This window comes from Marmota marmota, unplaced genomic scaffold (assembly GCF_001458135.2).
Source record: "Marmota marmota marmota unplaced genomic scaffold, marMar, whole genome shotgun sequence".
Taxonomy (NCBI): domain Eukaryota; kingdom Metazoa; phylum Chordata; class Mammalia; order Rodentia; family Sciuridae; genus Marmota; species Marmota marmota.
In genome coordinates, this window is record NW_026000016.1 from 14,117,362 (window position 1) to 14,140,428 (window position 23,067).

The 23,067-nt window shown below is 38.8% G+C and overlaps 1 protein-coding gene across 7 annotated transcripts in view; it reads left to right on the forward strand.

The window, feature by feature from the left end:
* Bend7 (BEN domain containing 7) overlaps positions 1-23,067 on the forward strand; it is a 97,793-nt gene that overhangs the window by 73,133 nt on the left and 1,593 nt on the right. For 2 of the 7 annotated variants that reach the window (XR_007349723.1, XM_015483517.2), the window contains exons 7-8: positions 1,352-1,405; positions 3,593-4,095. Coding sequence is in view for 6 of the 7 variants with exons in the window: in XM_015483517.2 (XP_015339003.2) it covers positions 1,352-1,405; positions 3,593-3,606 (68 nt within the window). In the remaining variant the exon portion in view is untranslated. Of the gene's footprint in view, positions 1-1,351; positions 1,406-3,592; positions 4,096-4,711; positions 6,236-23,067 lie in introns of those variants that run through there. The other 5 variants (XM_048809192.1, XM_048809193.1, XM_015483518.2 and 2 more) reach the window with 5 other exon arrangements.

Below are 23,067 nucleotides of genomic sequence, written 5' to 3' on the forward strand. Positions count from 1 at the left end.
TGTGCTAGCTGGTCAAGCGTCATCACCACACACACACACACACAAAAAAAAAAAAAAAGAATAAAATGATGTCTTTTAAATATACAAATGGCATATATTCATTGTTTTAAATATATAAAATAATAAAAACACAAAGAACTAAACTTAAATACCTGAAGGCTTTTTAGTATGTCTTATTTTTTTTCTATGAACCTATTTACAGATTTTAATCATTTAGCCTCTTGATTAACTTGTCTATTTTTGTTATTAAATATTCATCTATAACATCATGTTAGTAATTTCTACTCAACTCCAGCCCCTACTGGTCTTGACTATTCTTTCTCTTCTTGGGGTTTTCTGTTTGCCATGAATCTAGCAGGCTAGCAGGTCTTTTGCTAATGCCAGATATACCCATCTGAGGACAAGATGTTAGAGGATGAACTAGAGGTGGAAAATGTGGAACATTTCTATCTGTATCTAAGCCCTGATTGTGTTTAAAGCAACAACAATAAAAAGAAGAACTCAGTATTAGTTTTGCTTCCTCAAACTCAGCATTAATCATGATGCAAATGGTAACCTTCCTTTGACTGGCCTCATGGTGCACCTGCACTATAAGCAGGGAACTTCCAGTGAGGATCATTAGTTGTGGGATATAAAGGGTACCACTTAGATGATCCAGGGGCCCTAATAAAATGTAGTCCTCTGCTCTGGGAGTCCCCTTCAGTTATCAGGAGACTTATGGGCCCCTTCTCTTTGCATTTAGTGGAAGGTTTTTCATGACTAAAAGAGATACCTTTGCAAAATTCCTAAGGAGATTGAAACGTATATCAGAGCTAAATCAAGTTTGCATTTTAAATCGTTTGCAGAAATGTGTATTTCTTCATGAATGAATGGATGCCAAAGTTGGACTGGCAGCTTGAAGACATAAATTTTCCAGCATCGCCAAAGAAAGTTTCACTTTTTGCATTTCCTAAGGCTGCCCAGCAGGAGTGGCTCTGGGGATGGCAAGTTTGGTTTTATAACAGAAATTCACTGAGCCTTTTGCCTTCATTGACATGTTTAAACAGTCTACCTCAGATGCTGGTTGGCTGTTGAAACCCATGTAAATAAGCAAAAATGGCTGATACAATAAGGTTCATAAGATTCTTAAAAATTTAAATATGGGAAAGTTGATTTTACGACATTATCATCATCAAAAAATTTTCATTTAAATAATGATGCTAAAATTTGTAGTGTGAACCAACTGAAGCTGAAAAAGGAAAGGATGAAAACTGTTATGTATACTAGAGTTATTTTAATTGTATTACTGTATTCAGTAAAATGAATGTGCTCCCTGAAACTAATGAGATTTGTGTTTTATGTTTATAACCAGCAGAGGTAGCTGACGGTGATGAAAGACTGGACGGCATTTCTCTACCACCAACAGGTAAAACACATTTACATTTTCATCACCTGCTGGAAAATTCAGTGCAAGGAAATATTTGCATTGAAAATGGTATTAACATTAGAGATGTAGATGCTTGGGCAAGCTGCTTTCCGTAACAGACCCAGGCCCTGGCATTCAGAGTTTCTCAAAGCCCTGGGTTCAGAGATGTTTTTTATATTGAATATAAAAAGCGTGAATAGCTACGTTTTTCTCACACTGTTTCATAGTCAGGAAAATCTCTGAAATGCAAATCTCAATAACAGTATTACAACATTTTGCCTCTCCAAATTTGTGGACATTAAAACATATTTTCACATTGTTATACCAATGCCGAGACCCTCAAATAACTCTCAGACCACACATTGCCATTCCAATGTAGCCTTTTATTGCTGGCCAGCGGCAGACACTGTCTAAAAGCAAGATGGTCAGAGTGGCGCATCCCCTTCAGTTTGACTTCATATTTAAGCCAAAAAAACACAAAAGGCATGTTTGGGGGTTTAGCCAATGCAAGCAAGCAAGTCACAGAAGCAGGAGATTGCAGTCAGGCATCGGGATGCTTAGCCAATCAGAATAAGCCCAGTTAACCCAGTTACACAAACAGAGCCCAGTTACCCCAGTTACACAGACAGAGCCCAGTTAGGTAGTTCTGTGTTCTTAAGGGTTTCCACAACAAAAGAAAAAATAACTTGGCCAGTCATGACCTTTCTAGTTGACATGGCTGTTTCCCAAAATGGAGTTACTAAACAAAATGGAGTCACTGTAGTCAAGACTTCTGTCTCATCACAACATGAAATAAGATTTCACTTTAGAATAGGGAGCACCAATTTTGTATGACCAAATCCATGTCTACTCAGTCTTCTCCCACCTCTTCCAAAAAAAGGCCTTTGAGAGGTAATCCATCATTGCTCTTTATTTAATGGGCACCCAGTTTCTACTGGATTTTAATTGCATGATTGAATAAGCCAGTCCATCCAGCATTGAGTGGCACACTCCTAATACTTGAACCTGATCAGCCAAATGTAACATTGCACTGAAGCATTTGCTGCACACAGTTGCATTAAGCCATAGACATGATTCTGACTTCACATTATTTGACTCTCAAGTAAGCCTCTGATTCTGGCCACCTGCCTCTGTGTCACTTCATACCTATAAGGAGGGACACCGACATCTGTCTGATCAGTGAGCTACATGTTAAGCAATTTATTCCTGCACTTAGTCTCAGGATTCTTTATTAACTGCTCTCAAAAGAGTACCTGAAGATTCTGTCCACAAAATCTAGATACCCTCCAAAAAACATAAGACTGAAAAAGATTGACTCAATTTTTCTGTCCTCTAGATTTAAGGTGTTCTGCTTTTAATTAAATTCAGCAAATACTAACAGAATGTCTAGTGTACGTAGGAACTCTTAGAGTTCCTAGAGGTCATTGATAGCACCACCTTTAGTGGATGGCCACTAAAGCAGAGTCCATAGGTGTAGGATGGGCATATGACAGTGAGCTTCAGAACAGCAGGGAAGCCCAACTGTGTAAATGATACATTGCTTCCTCTGCATCGAGTAACTAAGCAACAGATCAATGGACAAATAAATGAAATGAACTACATAGTGTAAAAGATCTGTGTGTATCAAGTTCTTCCCATATATAGTCATTATATAAAATGTATTTCTCATTTGGCTGTGTTTCCACATTTGTGAATTAAGAGAATTGAAATACATGATCTCTCTTGTTCCTTCCCAATCTGTCATTCCCTGAATCAGGACAACTCCTATCAGCCTTATTCCTATCAACCTGCCCAGCCCACTCCCAGTAGATGCAGGAAACACTAATCATAAAAATGAAATTGTATATTTCAGGAGGCCCTTGGGAGGAATACTATGCTTTTCTAATTGTGTCTCCCAGGGAGACTACTACCCCCCAGGTCTCCCATCTGGAGGCCTCTGTACCACTTGTCCTCTGCCGTATGACACAGTGGGTTTTTGTTTTATTCTTTAAAGACCATACCCCTTAAAATAACACCGTCACTTTTAACTGACAATGGAGGCAAAGATATTTCAGACAAGAAAATTGAGCACAAGGGATCCTAGACCAACCTCATAAAACAAAAACTTTCAAGGAATCTGAGAATGAGAAGGAACTTGAGAGATTACCCAGTCCAATCCTTTTTTTATCCAATCCTTTTATTTTACAGGGAAAAAAGCCTGAGGCCCAGAAACATTAAATGACTTCCCCAAGGTCTCAAGAGCTGGTTGATAGCCTGGCCAGAACCCAGGCCCTTCGTCTCCCAGCCATTACACCGTAGAGCTTTCTTATACCTAAGCCAAAGCCAGCTTTTCTCTGCATGTTTCTTAAAGATCCTAAAACATGATTGATGTACTAATCCATTTAGGATTCCATTTCAATGTCTCACAATCTTCACAGTTAGAATATTCATCATCGGTCTACCCAACGTTTGCTGCAGTTTAAGCTCATTTACTCAAGTCCTCTCAATTTTGCCCAAAGCTGTGAGGTTGTAATGCAGAAAATAGTAGAACACACCTGCAGGTCTTATCACTAGACTGTTAATAGAGATTGGTTACAAATTGCTAAACAGCATGATAAATAAAAATGTTCATTCTTTAGAAAAGGGGGAAAGAAGTCACAGATTGGTGCTCAAATTTTGAAGTAATAAAATCAAAGAATCTCGATAGTCTAGCATGTCCCTTGGTTGCCTTTCTAGAGTAAAATTCTCAGTCTGGTCGGCTTCTTTGAATACAGTGCTATTGCTAATACCCTCCTTCTATGTGCCATGACACGACATCTGGGCAGTGGAGTCCCTCTTCTTGCACATGTATCTTCATCCTCAGAGTGGAGCCTCACTGGTCAGAACCACAGGAGCCCCAAGGGGCTCTGATACAGACCTTCGTTTTCTCATTTCCCTGATCTGGCCACAACAGGTCTTGTTAAAGATTCAGAACAGCCTTATTACCTTTTTAAGATCTTTTTTCTCCTTCCAATTGTGTGTGTTAGGAAGAAGCAGGAAAAGGTGGAAATCCTTTAGGGTTGCTATGAACCTGAAGTGGCAGGCAGGGTCAGATGCTCAAATGACCTTTGTTTTGACCTACTATAGTTAAGCAGCCTTTTATTTGTCTGACTTTAACAAAATCAGATACAGATTCTATACTGGAGAAATGTGTTTTCATAATTTATTCCCTCTCCACCGGGTTCTCTAAGCCCTTTAGGGGGTGGGGTATACTGGTGATTGATCTCAGGAGTACTCAGCCACTGAGCCACATTCCCAGCCCTATTTTACTTTTTTTTTTTAATTTAGAGACAGGGTCTCACTGAGTTGCTTAGCGCCCCACTTTTGCTGAGTCTGGCTTTGAATTTGTGATCCTCCTGCCTCAGCCTCCCAAGCTGCTGGGATTACAGGTGCGCACCACCGCACCTGACTTCTGTGAGTCTTTTGAGCAACTGCTGAGAATCAGAACTGCATTGGGGTCCTGTGGACAAATTCCTGCCCTCAGACTAGTGTGAGACAGAAGCACTTACCTATATGTTGCAGCACAGATGTGGAGAGTTCTGGATAAGGAAGAAAAAGCCCCCAGAACCTGGGAACAATTGGGTTTAAAAAACAAAAAAAGTATAAAGTAGAATCAAAACAGTGCTTTCTAAAACTTAAAATGGGACTTATGAATTTGAAAAGAGATGTTGTTCATCTGAGCTTAGCAATCTGTGTTATAAACTGGCATTATTTTACATATTTTTCTCCGTTAAGAAGTGCAAGGAAGAAAATTTAAATGAATGGTTCCACCCACAAACAACCATCATTAGGTGTTTTCCCCAGATTTTTCTCTATATTGATTTTGCTTATAGAAAAGAGATCAATACATAAAATCTTGTTTCCAGAGCATTTGAGATTTTACCTAAAAAGCTTTCTCTTATTTTGTTACAAATCTTTATACACATTATGAGCTGCATGATGCTCCATTTTGCAGGTAAATCACACTTCATTTAGCCCTTTTCTGTTACTGGACAATAGACACACTCTAATAGTAACACATGTTCTTGGAATTACCTGTAAAATATAATCATTACAAGTTTCTAATTCCTAAACTGCTCATTTAGCACAACTAAAGCCATGGCTAAAAACTTAACGACTTCACTCCACAACACCGACAACACCGGCACCTAAAAGTCAAGTCCCTACTTGTCAGGCCATGGTAGAATGTCCCTTAGGGAAGGGGCTCTCCCCCTTCACTGTCTTGTCTCTGTTATAGGTAATAACAGGAGAGAAAACATGGAGGATACAGAACCAGGTTTCATTGCCTAGGCTTTGATTTTAGTGACCTTGGTCATTAGCATATGTAACTTTTCAATTCTTTTGAATTTCCTCAAAGATCCATGTAGTATTTCAGGTGCCTGCAAAGTGTGGGTGTTCTGTGAAGTTTATCTGTCATGTTTGAATAATTTCATATGCTTTCTTTTTTTAAGCAAGTCTCCAATTTGGTATATGATTTTTAAAAATTGTTTTTAAGAGTTAATTTGTTACCCTTCCAAAGTCCAGCATATGATCCAGTTAGTTCATTGTCTGAATAAAGAAGCAAGCAATTCTTCCTTTTTTATTCATTCATAACCTTAATGTGAAATGCATAGTTTTGAAGCATATTTATTTTCACATAAATTGCCTAACTGTATTATAAAGGAGAATGGTTTTTTCCAGGCCTGAGAGAGCAGTTGTAAACGCCAAAAATAATTAGACCTTCTTCAGCTTAGAAGAAAAAGTTGTTCTGGGAGACAAGATAGCTCTGACCTATAAGATGAAATCATTCATGATATCAGTGCACCCCCCCCCCCGAAAAAAATATCTATAGCAAAATTAAGTGCAAGTGATGTGTGAATTCTTTTTTTTTAATATTTATTTATTTATTTTAAATTTTCGGCGGACACAACATCTTTGTTTGTATGTGGTGCTGAGGATCGAACCCGGGCCGCACGCATGCCAGGCAAGCGCGCTACCACTTGAGCCACATCCCCAGCCCGATGTGTGAATTCTTAGGAAAGAAACCCCTTGAACGTAAATTGTGTCAACACAGAGACAAAATAACTAATTAAAAGGTGAAAAACTCAAAGTAGCCAGTTCTACTTGATACATAACAACCATTTAAACAGAAAGCTTTAACTGAATGACCCAGGATTTCAACTGTGTGGTAACTAATCACAAGTGTACATGCTTAATATTCTGGTACACTTCCTGGTCCACTTGCCCTCTGCTTTATATAAAACCAATATAAGAAACTTTGAATTTATTTGAAAGAGATTTTTTGCCATGTAGGTATCTGTTTTACAGAAATATTTGCCTCCGGATTTCTTTCTTGCTTTGAATCTTTGGCACTTGATCCAAAGGCCAGATATTGGCATGAAAGAAAGCATATTTATTTCATCCACCAGATCCTGGGATTAAAACTGCCATGTGAGGGGCTGGTGTTGTGGCTCAGTGGTAGAGTGCTTGCCTGGCATGTGTAAGACACTGGGTTTAATCCTCAGCACACATTAAAAAATAAATAAATAAAGGTATTGTGTCCATCTACAACTAAGTGTGTGTGTATATATACACACATACATATATATATTTTTTAAAAGTTGCCATGTGACAGTTGGACACCTTTCCCTGGCACACACTTCATCCACCTGTTGGAGCTAACAGGTCCTGTAGAGGACAGTTAGTCCCACCCTTAGCTTTGCAGGTGAGGAAACTGAAGAGTGAGGGTGAATGATTGCCCAGATCCAGGGAACCCTTCAATGGCTGGTAGGACACAGAACCCGGTTTCCTTACTACCCTGTCCAAGGTCCTGGTCGTACCAACCTGAAAAACTAAGCCTTGGAGATAGGAGGGACACTCTAGGATGTCAGTATTCCACCAAGATCAGCTGAAGATGATGCACACATCCCTGTGACAGAAAACTGGTTTTAGGTGAGGCTTGTGGAATCTGTCTACTAGACAGTTAATCTCATATGTGTGTCTTTTTTTTTTTTTTTAAGCTAAAAGTAAGGGTCAGAGAAATTGTTTCCATTGTATTTTTTAGTTAGCCTTTTCCACTCCAATCAGTAATCCCTTTCATGAAACCAGTCCCTTTGTTTTATCAAGTGGTCTGATAAACTACTGTGGATAAACCAGGGCTTTTGTTTTTCTGCAACATATGCTTAAAAATTTGTCTTCTGCCTCCCAGAATGAAATATTTCTCAAGGGAATAGAAAAGATTAATTAGTGACCTTTCACTCTATTAAACTATGATGAATATGTCTCTAATAAAGGTAGAAACATTTACTCACAACTGTGGATCTGTTAAATATGCACCATGAACCTTCAGAAGCACTTCCTTCCAAGCCTGGGTGACAGCTTGGAATTTTCAGTACTTGAGGAGGGAGAGGGAATATTCAATTCACAGATATGTGCAGTGGATTCACAAATTGGAAATACAGCTTGGGAGGCTGCTGTATCAAAACTGTAACCACAATATCATATTTTATAAATTAAAATTGTTTTGTGTTAACTTACTGTGACTACTGTTCAGACTTTGTTCAGAAATCCTTTTTATAGGCTTTCTTAGCAAAAAAAAAAAAAAAATTCTGTATCTGTGGATAATGTCTCAATCTTCTGTATATATGTTTTATTAATATGTAAATATTCTGATTTTTTAAAATTACTATGTTCTTTAAGAAAGAATTCAATGCAAGGCTAGTTGTGAAAATGGTGTATAACATTGTGTTGTGATATCAGCTCCCAAGATGCTCTTTATGTCTGTTCTGGAAGAATACAATAAATTACTTTAATTGAATGTACTTGTGTCTTGCTATGTGCCAGTCTTTCTGTGTTTGTGAAGTCAATGTTATTCATTAATTAAATGATATTCATTAAGACTCTACTGATCTTCCACCGAAATTATATCTCCTTATGAAGTTAATTTTAAAAAAAATAAAACAAATTAGATTGCTACCGAAATGAGAGTCTTCAGACGCTGCAGTCAAGATTCTGTCTGGCCGTCAGATCAATGGCTATAGCAAGTCCCACAGAAACACTTGGACATTAAGTACTGAGGTGCTTGAAGCCTAATTTTAAATGAATTAGGTAGCTTTATAATCTTCACTTAAAAGGTTAAGCCCTGCTTCTATGGAAACAACACATCAGAAGGACAAATCAATCTTCTCCAATGCAAAGTGGCTGCGAAAATGTAATTGCTTTATTCTTCCTCTTTGAACACAGGAGGGCGCTACCTGCCTCTTGGCTCTACTGGGGCTTTAGGAGGGTCTGTTTATGGGCCCCTGGTCTAGTCAGCAGCTGTGAGGAACAGTAGGCAGGCGGCAGTGGGGAGTAGCAGCTAGCCTGGTGGAGAGGGGACAGCAAGACAAATTGCTTGCAAAAAAGAAAATATATAGTATAACCATCCTGAATCTTTCATGCATCCTCACCAGCCTTCCCCTTCTGCCATGTGCTGCCAGCTTTAGGGGGCCTCTTGTGTCTGTGAAATTGCTTATGAGGGGTCCACATCATGTTTTATGGCCCAAGTGCCCTCAGATGAAATGCCCTTGCTGCCATATGCTGGCAAGGTTCGGTGCTATGGATGTGGCCTGGTGGAAGGGCCCTAATGGCCTTTCTAATCCAATAGGGGTGAGAAGACCCAGTTTTGCCACAAAAGGCTCCACTGGAAGGAAGTTCAATACTACCTCAGTTGTCCTCCTCCAGGCCTGGCCTTATCAAGGGTTTACAGGAGGCAACAAGCTCCTTTACCAGATGTTCTGAGTTTAACTCCACAATCCACTGCATACCAACCATCCTAAACCCGGGATGTTTAGGATGACTTGGTTGGGATGCAAGGAAAAGAGGGGCCAAAGCTGAGGCTGGGGAAGCACCTGGCACCAAACCACCTCAGGTCTTGTACCATCCCAAGAGGTTCGGACCCATGGACACCCCTGAAGCATTTGAAGTAAAGAGGCCTTTCCAGCTTGTATCTTATATTGATCTGTCTGGCTGAAGTGTGGAACATCCAGCTGTCAGAATGGCTGGGGATAGGTGAAGAGAACACAGGACAAAAAACCCTGTGAGACGAGAATCGGCAAGACTCGGGAACTAGCTTGGGCTAGAGAAGAGAGAAGTGTCAAGGGGACACCCAGGTTTCTGGCAGGGTAGTCGGGAGGGGTCTCATTGCACTCACTAAGGCAAGAAAACGGGAGGAGCCATTTGGAGTACGACAGGTGAGCTCAGCTGTAAATGTCACTGCATTCATGTATTCCAGGAGTATTCACAACACACCTGGTTCTCAGGGGCTGGGAGCATAGCAGTGAGCAAAAAATGTGCCTGCTCTTTTGGAACTCACTCGGAACATGTGTCACAGACAGCAGACAGATGGCAGGACCCTGAGGGAAACACCAGCACACAAGTCCTATTTCTGTTCCTGAACAGCTTTACCGGGGAGGAGGGAATTTAAACTTAGAAGCTTTGTTCCAAACTAGAAGCAATTAAGACGTGATACACCACTCATTCCTCATGACTCAGCTCTCAACTAATCTTCACCATCAAAGAGAGGTTTCTGACTACATGCTCACAAGTAGCCACAGGCTCCATCAAATTATACCGTTTTTTCTTCCTTTAGGTCACTTACCACTCTGGAATTATTTTGCATATTTATGCATTTGATTGTAATCCATTTTCCACAGGAATCTGAGCCTTATGATGTCAGGGATTTTATCTAGGACATTAAGATTTCAGGACCTAAAATGCCAGACATTTTAGGACACTTGCCTGGCAAAAGTGGACTCGCTAAAAATTCTACCTGAAATTTGTAATTAATATGCAGACTATTCCTCCTGACCAAAGCCAATTATGGTCTCCCAGTATTAGAAGTCAATTACAGAAAGTAACTCACCTTCTCTCAGTCCAATGCTGAGCCTTCATCAGAAAGTTGAGAAGAATGGAGCCAATGAGAATGTGAAGTAAAGGAAAGACTGGGACAGTCAGACCAGTGAAGGGACCATGGGGCACATCAGGAGCCTGATACAAACCCCTCCTTCCAGATCCGATAGTTTATATCACATGGACCTCCTTTTCCCCTATATCACCCACCCATTGTTATTATAAATAGTGGATGAATTTGGGACATTAGATGGGTCAAAGAGATGCTGGCTGTGTTCCTTGAAGATTTCATAGCTCCAAGGATTCAGGCCAACCTTTAGAATGTACACAGACCAACTCCTTTTGTATTTTGTAATTTTGAATGCATGAAATTGATATCCCCCCAAATAACATATACACATATATATTATATACCTATGTGAGTATATAGTTGTGTTTTTTTTCCCACTTTGTTATCAGTGAAATTAAAAGAATGTTAAAGGAACTGTAATTAAAAAAAAAAAAAAAGCCAAAGAATAATCTAAAAATGGAGCTCAGAGAGACTCTGGTATGCTTTATGGATACTGATAATCCAAATAAAGTTTCTATGTAAAGGCCTTTTTAATTGTTTGGGTTTTTTTTGGTTTGTTTGTTTTTGTTTTTGTTTTTGCCATTTTGACCTGTTCCCTGAGAAACTGAAGGACATTTTAAACCTAAACTTTGAAACAAATCCACTTTTGATCATTCCTTTTAAATACTTTCCAAAAATTGCAGCTGATGCCAGTGTGTTAAATGTAGAAGCTGGTCAGGAACCAGGTCTCTTTACTTCAGTTGTGTGCACCCTCCAGCTTGAGGCTGTGACAGATCCAAAAGGTGGAGGGCCCTTGATGTGAATGTGGAGTGAAAATCAATTTTATAAGGGAAATGGAGCATCCTAAATTGTTTCAATGAAATGGTGGACCAATTGCATATTGTTAGAAAGTAGTAGAAAAACTACTTTCTTCTATTTCCTAGCAATGGAGGGTGAAAGAATGCATTTTAATAGAGAGCTCTTACTCTGTATGTTACAAAATTAAATGTCCTCCAAACGTGATATGTTTCTAACCACTGGACAGGGACAATCAGGAGCGACTCAATTAAAAACACCATGCTCACCCCATCCCCCTTTGGTGGTGAACATTATAATGTTACATCATCCTTATGAGAAATATTTCACCTTGTGAAGCAATACCACCTTTTTCTACTCCTGCCCCTCACCAGTGCTCCCTGAACATGGAGCAGTAGCTCAGACGGCTTTGGCTCTCATTAAGATTTTTGTGTTTGTTTTCATGATCTATGTCATGTACTGCCCAAGTGTGTTTTCCTGCCTGTCCCATTAATGTCAGTGTTCCCAGGAAACTAACCACAGCTGGTCATTCCTATGTATTCCTCAGTGGGATTGGCTTACTAGTCATGAAGTGTGAACATATTTTAAATGTGACCAGAAACCTATATTAACCATGATCATGTCATTATGGTTGTCCCTTATGATAGCGTTATAGCTTTAGAAAATGAACAAACTCAAAAACTGTAAGGGGGATGGGAAGGAAGAGGTGGTACAGTTAAAGACTGAACATAGGAGAAAAGCCAAAATATGCTTTTAAAAAGTGTGAGCATAACTTACTACCCCCAATTAAACATATAAAACTATAGAAACAGAATCTCTGCTTACCATACAAGAATAGACAGGCATAAGGGAAAACCTAATCTATATAAACTTATAGTAAAGGGGTATAATAATTAGCATAACTTATGTTAAGCTGCTATAACAAAGGAGCCCAAAAATAAAGTGGCTTGAATGAAACACACTTTGTTTACTCCAACTCCAGAGCTGGATGGTGGGTGATAGTCAATTTTTCCATGAGGCCACCCAGAAACCAGTTCAATATGTATGGTTGTTCTACCACCCACTAGCAGATAGCTGTGTGCACATAGTCAAAGCTGGCTTCCAAAAGTTTGTATTGAAGCCTATGGGAAAAGGAAGAGGTTAGTGGAGGACTTACAGATTTCACTTCTACTTACATCCCATTAGCCAAAAGTTGGCCAAATAACTATATATAGAACAAAGGAGGCTAGGAAACAGTCTCTAACTGGGTGACTGTGTGCCTAGCTAAAACTTTGGTTCGATTTCTACAAGGAGGAGGGAAAGAATAGATACTGGGAACAACTAACTTTTGATACCACAGATGCCATTTTAATTGGTGGGAAGAGGATGAATTATTTAATGGTGTTGAGGATAACTGCTACTCATTTGTAAAAGTACATATACAAAATAAAACATATATACATAAATGTTCATTTTGTATCTACAAAAATGAACCCAAAATGGACCATAGAAGAACTAAAACTATAAAATTTTTAGGAGAAAATACAGAAGTAAATCTTCATGCTCTTGGGTCAAGTAGCAGTTTCTTAGCTATTACATCAAAAATGCAAGTGACAAAGGAAGATAGATAAAATGGAAATAATAGGAATGAAAAATTCTTGTGCCTCAAAGCATCCCAAGAATGTGAAAGACAACTCACTGGGTAGAGGAACATATTTGTAAATCATAATCTGACAAAGATGCAGAATATATAAAGAACTTTTACAACTCAAAAATAAAAAGAGAAAAAACCTAACTTAAAAATAAGTTAAAAAAAAAAGGACATACTTTTTTTCAAAAAAAGATATTCAAATGGGCACTAGGTCAATAAGCACATGAAATGATAATAAACATCATTAGTCATCAGAAAAATGCAAATCAAAAATACAATGAGATAACCACCTCTCGAACACGAAGATGGCTTATCATCAAAAAACAGACAGTACAGCTTTGAAAACACTGTGGTAAAAATGGAACCCTCCTCATACACTGCTGGTGAGAATGTAAGAGGGTACAGTCTTCTTGGACATCAGTTTGGCAGTTTCTCAAAACATTAAACATAGTTGCTAAATAATTTAGCAATTCCAGGTATATACCCAAGAGGATTATAAACATACAGCCAAAGATTTGAACACAGATGTTCATAGTAACATTGTTCATGATTGCCAAAAATTGGAAACATCTCAATGCCTATTCTTTGATGAATTGTATAAGCAAATGTGGTGTATCCCTGCAATGAACTGTCAATTGGGGCAATAAAGAGCAATGAAGTACTGATACATGTTAACATGGGCAGACCTTGAAACATTATGCCGAGAGAAAGGAACCAGTCACAAAAGACCACACATTGTATGATTCCATTTATATAAATGTCCAGAATAGACAAATCCACAGAGGCAGAAAGTAATTTGTAGTTGCCTAGGGCAGGGAGTGGGAGCAGTACTGGAGAATGACTTGACGGGCACAGAGTTTCTTTGGGAATGATGAAAATGTCTAAAATTAGATAATAGTGATGATCCCACAACTCTGTGAATATGTTTAAAAACATTTAAAGTGCTTATACACTTTAAAAGCATAAATTTTATGATATGTTAATTCTAGCTCAATAAAGCTATTATTTAAAAAAAGGTAGACCCTCCTCACTTGATATGTTGCAATTAATTCCAGATGTTTCAAGGATTCATCTGTAAAATTTCTGTAAGTTGGAGAAAAGAAAGGATGTGGCTAACATGATGCTATAGGAATAAATTATCAAGTGAAAATTAACTTATTTAAGTCATATTTCAAAAAATTGGGCTGGGGATGTGGCTCAAGCGGTAGCGTGCTCACCTGCCATGTGTGCGGCCCGGGTTCGATCCTCAGCACCACATACAAACAAAGATGTTGTGTCCGCCGAAAACTAAAAAAATAAATAAATAAATATTAAAATTCTCTAAAAAAAAATTTTTTTTTAAAAATTACAAAATTAAATATCAAATGAGAAAAATATTTGCAGAATGAAAGTCTTTTTAACAAAGGTTATTTATACTTATTGTATATTTAACTCATACATCAAATGATCAATAAACATATATGAATGCTACATTAAACCAAGAAATGCAAATTTAAATGGTAATATGAAATATTTTGGGTATCCACTTGGCAAAAATTAAAACAAAAGCAGCAGCAGTGTTTCTTGTAATGAAGAGAACCATCTGCCATACCCTACAGATCCGCATGTCAATCAGCAGTGTATTTTTGAGGGTACTTTGGCAATACTAATCGAAGTTGTTCCATATCTTGCCTAGCCTTTGACCTAGTAATTCTACCTGAAGAAATTTACTTTAAAGAAATGATCAAAGTCACACAGTGTTCATTGTAACATATTTTTAATGGCAAAAACTAAAAACAATCTATGTGTCCAATAATAGTTTAAATTATGACATCCTTAAAATAGAATCTTATACAGTCATTTTAAGTAGTGTTCATAGAGGCCAACAGTCAATTATTTGGGGGAAAAAAAGCAGGCTGCAAAGCAATACTGCAGATTTCTTGGTATTTTAGTACACAAATTCATAGAAGTCTAAGAAACCGAACACCAAACTATTAACTCTAGATGGTGAGATTATGGGTACTTTTAAACTTTCTATTGTCTATCTAAATTACTTGTTCTGCAATGAATATGTGCTAATTTTTCAATGAGAAGACAAATTATTTTATTTTGGAGAATATTTAATGGCCTGGAGAAATCATTATATATTTACATGCTAAGTAGTGTGATTGTTCTGCTTATATTTTTTAAATTTCAAAAACACCTTTTGTAAAGTTAGTTATCATTGTAACTACAGATGCAGACTAATGGTAGCATGTCCAAAAAAAATATACAACAAGAGATAGCTACAGCTTAAAAAAGTTACAGACAGTGTGTTAATTAACCATCAGCCTGATCACATTTGGCAAAAGAAATACGTATATGTTTGCACACAGAACAAAGAATAGAAGGAGGTATCCATAGGTTGTCTCTGGGTGGTGGAATTATATGAGATTTTTCAGAAGTATTTGTGTTTTACCTTTTCTAAAAGGAATGTATTATCATTTTCTAAAAACTAAAAATAATGTAAAAGAAGAAAAGGTTCAGTGGTGTATGTATCTGTGTATATGTAATGCTGCTTGGATACTCTTAGGAAAACCTGAAATATCTTGGAATTCTGGAGAGACATGCTTCTCTAATATCAGATAAGATCAGGGAAAACTTGGGTATCCAGATCCTTGTTTCTCTGATAATATGTGCATAAATCTATTTACAGGACTCTGGGTTAATGCTTTACTTTGAAGGGAAAAATAATCATTCTGCAGCTTAACAGGAAAAGGATATCCTCTCTGTAGCTTAAAAGGAAACTGGAGACAGTGCTTTATAAAAAATGTATTCGTTGCAAGACGAGAAGAAACCCATCAGAGGTGTAAGTGCATTTGACACATCAAAAAACAATGCCGCCAGGGCCTTTGGGATTTGAAAAGAAATCCAAGAAAAATAAAACATGAGGTGGATGGTTGGAACAAGAGTCCAGGAGCCTAACAGATTCAGGCCATGAGAGTCTGTTCTCTCCTGTGCTTCTTATTCTTCTCTGCAATTCTATACTAACCAGGTGTTGTGTTTTGAAAAAACAAACATATGACTCAAGCCTGACATGTGGCACCAACTCTATGAATCCTGGATGACATATACTAGACACATTGTGGCACTCCTTATGAAGTAGATAAGTTACCTGCCCCACTCAACAGATGAGAAAACACTTGTTTTTGCTCATATGACTATGGAGTCATTCTTAACCCAGATTTGAACTCAAAGAGGGTAGTTCCAACTCCTACATTCTTATTATCTGTTTTTGTCTCTCAGTGGAGCCTTATTAGTGGACAGAAGCATCTAGAATAGCCCCAGTAAGTGTCTGGCCTGGATGATTTACCTTTACAGTGCTCACTCTGCGCTTCAGTTTGCTCAAAATCTTTGAGCCGAACTTAATAACACGTATCTATCAAGTCCTTCTTACAAGCCAGGCATTGTCAGACATATTCTACAGAGAGCAATCTAGTTCACCTCTATTATAAGCCCTGAAAGTCACCCCCACTTTACAGGCTAGCAGACCGAGTTACAGAGAGCTTAAATAACCTGCCCAAAGTCATGTAGCTGACAATTCACAGAGCCAAGATCAACCTGTCAGTGCCCTTCCCAGTCTGCCGTGGGCCCAGCTGTGTATTCTCTGGATCCCTCTCTTCCCTCCCTTCACATGCTTGCTCTAGAGAGGCATGTAACCAATCAGCTGGACTTCAGTATTGCTCTGCCCTCCAGAATCACCCTGAGTCCCACAACCATTATGTCCAGGCAGCACCAGCTGTAGAAGAAACACAAGTCTCAAGAAATATAACTCAAGCTGACACATATCTATTGTGCGCCTAGAGTACACAGGACCGTACAGTTACTGTGTTTCAGGCCTAAGTAAGGAGAGAAGATGCAAACCCACCAGCCTTTGAGAAGCAATGCAAGCTCCAAGAACTCCGTAGAACAACAGCCCACAAGGCAACAGGTAGTATTTTCCAAAAGAACCTATCAGACAGTCAACAAAATTAGAGTTCTGAGAATGGAGATGCCATTGGAAGGAGGGACTCTAGCTGAGCTTGCAAAGTTGAAGAAGGTGTTGTGACCGAGGTGGTGGTCACTCCAGCAAAGAGGACAATTGGAAGGGGCAGGCATTTACAGATCTTGGAAGTCTGTTATTCTGAAGGGAAATTGGTTTGGTGAAAGTGGGATGTATCAGTGCAAAGCAAATGAAGTAAGGAGCCAGTGGTAGGAGAGCATGAAAATTGTTATAAAGATTTCTGAAACTCAGTAAGTGGTGTGATGGAGCACACCTGTGACCCCAGCTACTCAGGAAGCTGAGGCAGGAGGATCCTAAGTTCAAGGGCAGCCTTAGCAACTTAGTGAGACCCTATCTCAAAATAAAAAATAGAGGGGACTGAGGCTGTGACTCAGTGGTAGAGTATCCCTGAATTCAATTCCCAGTACTACATTAACAAACATTCCAAAACTCATTCTATAGACCAGGGTTTTCCAAGCTCTGTTTCTCAGAATACTCTCTTTATAGGAATGTAGTAGATGCTATAAGACAAAAGACTCATTAATCCCAGAACATTTTTATCACCCTCAAAAGAAACCCTGTACCCATTAGAAGCTTTTGTCCCAGTATTATTCCCCTCTCATCCCTAGGCAACCACTAATTACTTTCTGTCTCTACAGATTTGTCTATTCTGGACATTTATAAATGGAAATCATACGACATATGGTGTTTTGTGACTGGTTTCTTTCACTTTGCATACTGTTTTCCAGGTTTGTCCATGTTGTCATAGATAGCACACTTGGTTGCTTCTTATTGCCAAATGATATCTCAATATCTGAATATGCTGCATATTGTTTATCCATTCATCAGTTGATAGACCTTTGTGTTGTTTCTACATTTTGCTATTATAAATAATACTGCTCTGAACAATTGCGTACATGTGTTTTGTGTGGTTTTGTTTTCAGTTCTCTTGGGTCTATACCTAGGAGGGGAATTGCTGGGTCAGATGGTAACTCTATTTGTAACACTTTTGGAAAATGTCAAACTATCTTCCAAAGACTTTGAACTGCTTTACAGTCCCACTAGCAATGTACGAGGGTCTTTATTTCTTCACATGCTCAATAGTACTTGCTATCATCCATGTGTTTTATTATAGCTGACTTGGAGGATGTAAAGTGCTGTCTCACTGTGGTTTGATTTGTCTTTCCCTGATAACTAATGATGCTGGTATATTTTAAAATACATTTTTATTTTTAAAGTTTTTGGGGTTTTTTTTTGGGGGGGGAGTGGGGGACTGGAGATTTAACCCAGGAGTGTTTTACCACTGAGCTACATTGAACTACATCCCCAGCCCTTCTTTTTTATTTATTTATTATTTTTTTTTATTTTGAGACAAGGTCTCACTATATTGCTTAGGCCCTCTCTAAGTTGCTGAAGCTGGTCATGAATCCTCCTGTCTCAGCCTCCTAAGCTGCTGGGATGACAGCTGTGTGCCACTGTGTCCTTTTTAAAGTTTTTAATGAACAAATAATAATCATATATAATTATGGGGTACAATGTGATGTTTTGATATGTGTATCATTGTGAAATGATTCAGTTAAGCTAATTAGCATATTCATGACTTCACATACTCACTTTTTATGTTGAGAACATTTGAAATTTATTCTTAGCAATTGTGAAATATATAATACATTATTGTTAACTACAGTCACCATAATGCACAATAAATCTCAAAACATTTTCCTTCTATCTAACTGAAACTTATGCCCTTTGACCGACATCTTTTGGTTGCCTCCACACCCACCTGTTTGCCCCAACCCCTGGTAAGCACCATTCTACTCTACTTTTATAAAGTTGATGCTTTCAGATTCCATATGTAAATGAAATCATAAGATATATATCTTTCTGTGTCTGTCTGAGCATAATGTCCTCCAGATTCATCCATGTTGTTTCAAATGATAGGATTTTCTTCTTTGTTAAGGCTGAATTGAATACCACATATTCATCTGTGGATTCCATATCTTGGCTATTCATGATTGTGGATAGGGCTACAATGTACATGGAGATGCAGATGCCTCTTTGTTATACTGACTTCATTTCTTTTGGAATCTATTCAGTGGTAGGATTGATGGATCATTCAGTAACTCTGTTAGTTTTGGTGGGAACTGCTTCATACTGTTTTCCATAGTGGCTATACCAATTCACATTCCTACCAACAGTGGACAAGGGTTCCTTTGTTCAACATCCTTGCCAACATTTGTTATCGTTTATCTTTTTAAAAAGAGTCATCCTAACATGTGTGATGATATCTCATTGATTTATTTTGCATTTCCCTGATCTAAATACCTTTTCCTGGGCTTATTGCAAGACCAAATTCTTATTTCTGTCTTTCTAAAGAGGATACTGATCCTCAAAAAAGGTTAAGGGCCTTCCAAAAATTCATATATTTAAAAAAGCATAATGTTTAAAATTCAGGATCAGGAGCCAAAATCCTGGCTTTTCTACTTATTAGCTGAGAGGCTCTGGCTTTAGTTACCTCATCTGTATAATGGGAGCAACCATAGCTACCTTAAAAGGTTGTCATGAGATTCTGAAATAAAGCATGTCAAGCCATCACTGCTATCTGACCCCTGATAGTCACTCAATAAATGGCAGCATGATGCTCATTTTCTGACAAGGCACAGTGAAGGTGGCTTGATGTGAGGTGGACTCCCTCGAGTACTCCTGTTTCTGCATAATAGTAGATAGACCTTTTGCATTATTGGACATCTCTTCATGGGCATTAGACAAAATGTAGAGTCTTTGTTGATGGAGAGAACGGACAAATGGGAAAGCTATATCTCTCTCCATTTCAGATCAGTTGTTTATACAATACAAATATTAGCCTACTGTGGGGGTACCCAAGAGCCTGAGTCAGAAGAACATAAAAGTTCTCAGTTTTTTGGAACAATCATTGTTTGCCTTTTTACCATGGACTATATGGTTTAAACAACAGTTATTTAGTTCTCTTAGTCCTGGAGGCTGGAAGTCCAAGATCAAGGTCTCAGCATGTTTGGGTTCTGGTGAGAGCTCTCTTCCTGGTTTGTGAATGTCCATTTTCTTGCTGTGTCCTCACAGTGGTGAGCAGAGAAAGAGCACGCCAATCCCATCACAAGGGTCCCACCCTCCTGACCTAATCACCTCCCAAAAGCTCCCCTCCTAATGCAATTGGGCACCAGGATTTCAACACTTGAACTTAGAAGGGACAAACATGGAGTCCACAACCGTCACAATCCTAATGGATACTTTCTTTTCTATGGTTGTTGATCCAACTTTGTTTTCTATACTGCAATACAACAGTGATATGGTCAAGAGAATAATTATTATGATAATGACAATGATGATTGTCAAATCTGTAAAGAATGGAGCAAGGATATTCCAATTTAGATGGATCTGCTGATCCCGGAATTCATAAGATATCAAGCTGAACAGTAAGGCTACATGGAAGAGGTGGAAAAGCTAAACCTCAGATGTTTTTGCCATCCTGCCCCACTAAACAGCTCCTTCCAATTCCATGCTGGATGGGGGACAAATCCTCTCTTACAACTAATAGAGAGCACATGCTAAAGAGGCATGAGACTTACTCTTTTTTTTTTTCCAACAAATCTAATTCTTTTTGCAGATGAAATATAAACATGCAAAGATCCTCTGTCATAATGATAATATAAAAGCTGACGTTTATTGGATTCTTAACCCTGAGAGGGCTTATGCAGAACTCTCTGCATGCATTATCCTGCTTAATATTTACAAAAAACCTTGAGTTTGGAAACTATGTTAAGACATGAAGAAAATGAGGATCAGAGGTGAATAACTTCATGAGCATTATAAAACTGCTCCAAGGCCAACATTCTTAGCCATTCATTCTGATACAGAGAAATCCAGCCTCTCCTGTGTGTCATACACCTAAAGAGCAGTTTCAGTAAGCCCACCTGGTCATCTGCATATTTTCCCAATGGGGGTGGGGAACTTAAGATGATCTTTCACAAATAACTCAGATATAATTTATCATACTCTAACACAAATTCTGGAGATGCCAAACCTAGAGCATATATACAAATAATTTGGCTCAGCTGCATAAATGTTTATTCATAACTTTTAAAAAATAAACAACATAGACCAGTAGAGTAGAGGAAGGTGATCTGTGGGGGGGAGGAGAGGAGGGAGAGAGGAGGTACTAGAGAATCAAGTTGATAAAATTATGTACCTATGTGTAGGTACAAATATGTAGCAACAAAACCCAATATCGTATATAATTACGATATACTAATAAAAATAAACAAGCCAGCCTGTTCTCTGAGTTTTTGTGATATTTCTTCTCTCTTTCTGGACTTTATGTTGGCTCACTGGTGCCCATAGGAGCTGGTTCTTAAACTGGTTAGCACCAAGAAAGACTGTAATCTGAAGATAGATATGCTTTCAATTTTGTTTCGACATGAGAATTTTCTTTTTTTCTCAGATAGGTCTTATTTTCCAAAGAAAGCATGGTGTCTTTTGTGTTTTAAGACATATTCACTTCTGCAATTTCAAAGGACAGTAGAACCAATTCTGTTCAGCACTAACCAATTTCAGTTCCTGTGAAAGACCCATGGAGGAAGTGCTACGTGAATAAGATCTGAAGAAAGCATATTATTAGATCTCAAAGGGAATCAATAGATTCTAACGTAGTTTTCCTTGCATTGCATCAATAGAGCACCATGGTTATGAAGGCATTACCGTCTTGTCTTCTTTTGCTGATTTGAAAGCTTGTGTTTTGTTGTTGCCGACTTGCCTCTGGGTCATCTGTCCTGAGGACTAATTTGTTTGGTTTTGTGATGCATCATCACTACAGCAAAAACTCAAAGCTTGGAACACCTAAGGAGATAAGTGGATGTTACTTTTATTATCTGTGCTCTATAAAGATATTTTAACCTGGAAAGGTTCCACAGCACACCCTGGTCCCCCATTCAACAGCATACAGAAAAACAAGCATAGTCCTAAGCAGAGCTTTAATGTGCTTCAGATCTGGGGGAATCTGAGGGGTCATCTCACCCTTATTTTACAGATGAGTTAAGGGCTACAAAATGAGGAACTAAAGCAGATAGATGAGTCAAGGGCTCACCTGATGAATTGCACTGTCCCTGCCCTCCCTCCCAGAATTTACCTGTTCACATTGTAATCCCTCAGTACTTCAGAATGTGAGCCTGTTTGGAGTCAGGGTGTTTGCAGAGGTGATTCAATCAAAATGAGATCATTAAGGTGGGCCCTAATACTCCTCTTGAAGACTGGTACCCTTATGAGAAGAGGAAGATTCTGGATGCAGACCCATACTGTGGCAAGAGAATGGCAAGGACCCAGGGAGAAGACAGTCTTTCAGAAGCCAAGGAGGGAGGCCCAAAACAGATCCTTCCTCCAGAGCCCTAAAAAGGAACCTTGAACTTCATTTTAGAAGTTCTGAGAACTTCTAGAATTAGGGGAAAACACGCTTCTGTTGCTTTAATCCTCCCAGTCTGTAGTATGTTGCTGCTGCAGCCTGAGGACACTAATACAGGGCCTTGGTGGCCACCCAGCTCCATGCCCCAAGACCATGCCTCCAAAGCCAACAGTGCTAGACCCCAAGCCACATACCCTGTGTTTGGAATTTACAAGCCCCATGTCCGTGTTTGAAATCATAGAGGAACAGAGGAGCCCAGACCTTCTGTCTTCTCCTCAGACCAGGATTCCTCCCCAGTAAACCTACTGGGAGATTTGACATTTGAGCCTTCCTGGTCAACGGGGCCGGGTTTGAGTGGTCATTCTATCTCACATTCTCTTGCAGTGGGAGCTTTCTCCAAGGAAATCTTCACTCGTGTGTGGACACACAGAGACTGTGCTCACCAAGACCCTTTGTTCCAGCAGCCAGTGATTTTTTTAAATTTGTTTGTTTGTTTGTTTTAGATATACATGACAGCAGGGTGTATTTTGACATATTATGCATACATGGGTGCAACCCATGATTTTTGTCTAAGGCCATGTTTTTGCAAAGCCCTCAGGCACACTGCCTTCTCTCCAGGGTCCTGCCTGCTCACCTAGAGAGTCACCAGGCCCAATGCTAAGTGTTTTCCAGCACCCTCTCATCCCATCTTCTCAACTTGCCTGAGGGGAAGGTATCACCATCTCCATTGCTAGATAAAGAAACTGAGGCACAGTCCTGCTAAGAACTTGCCTCAAGTTCACACAGCTCACAAGTCAGGGAGATACATTCACCTTTGAGACGCTTGACTATCAGGCCTACATATTATCAGATG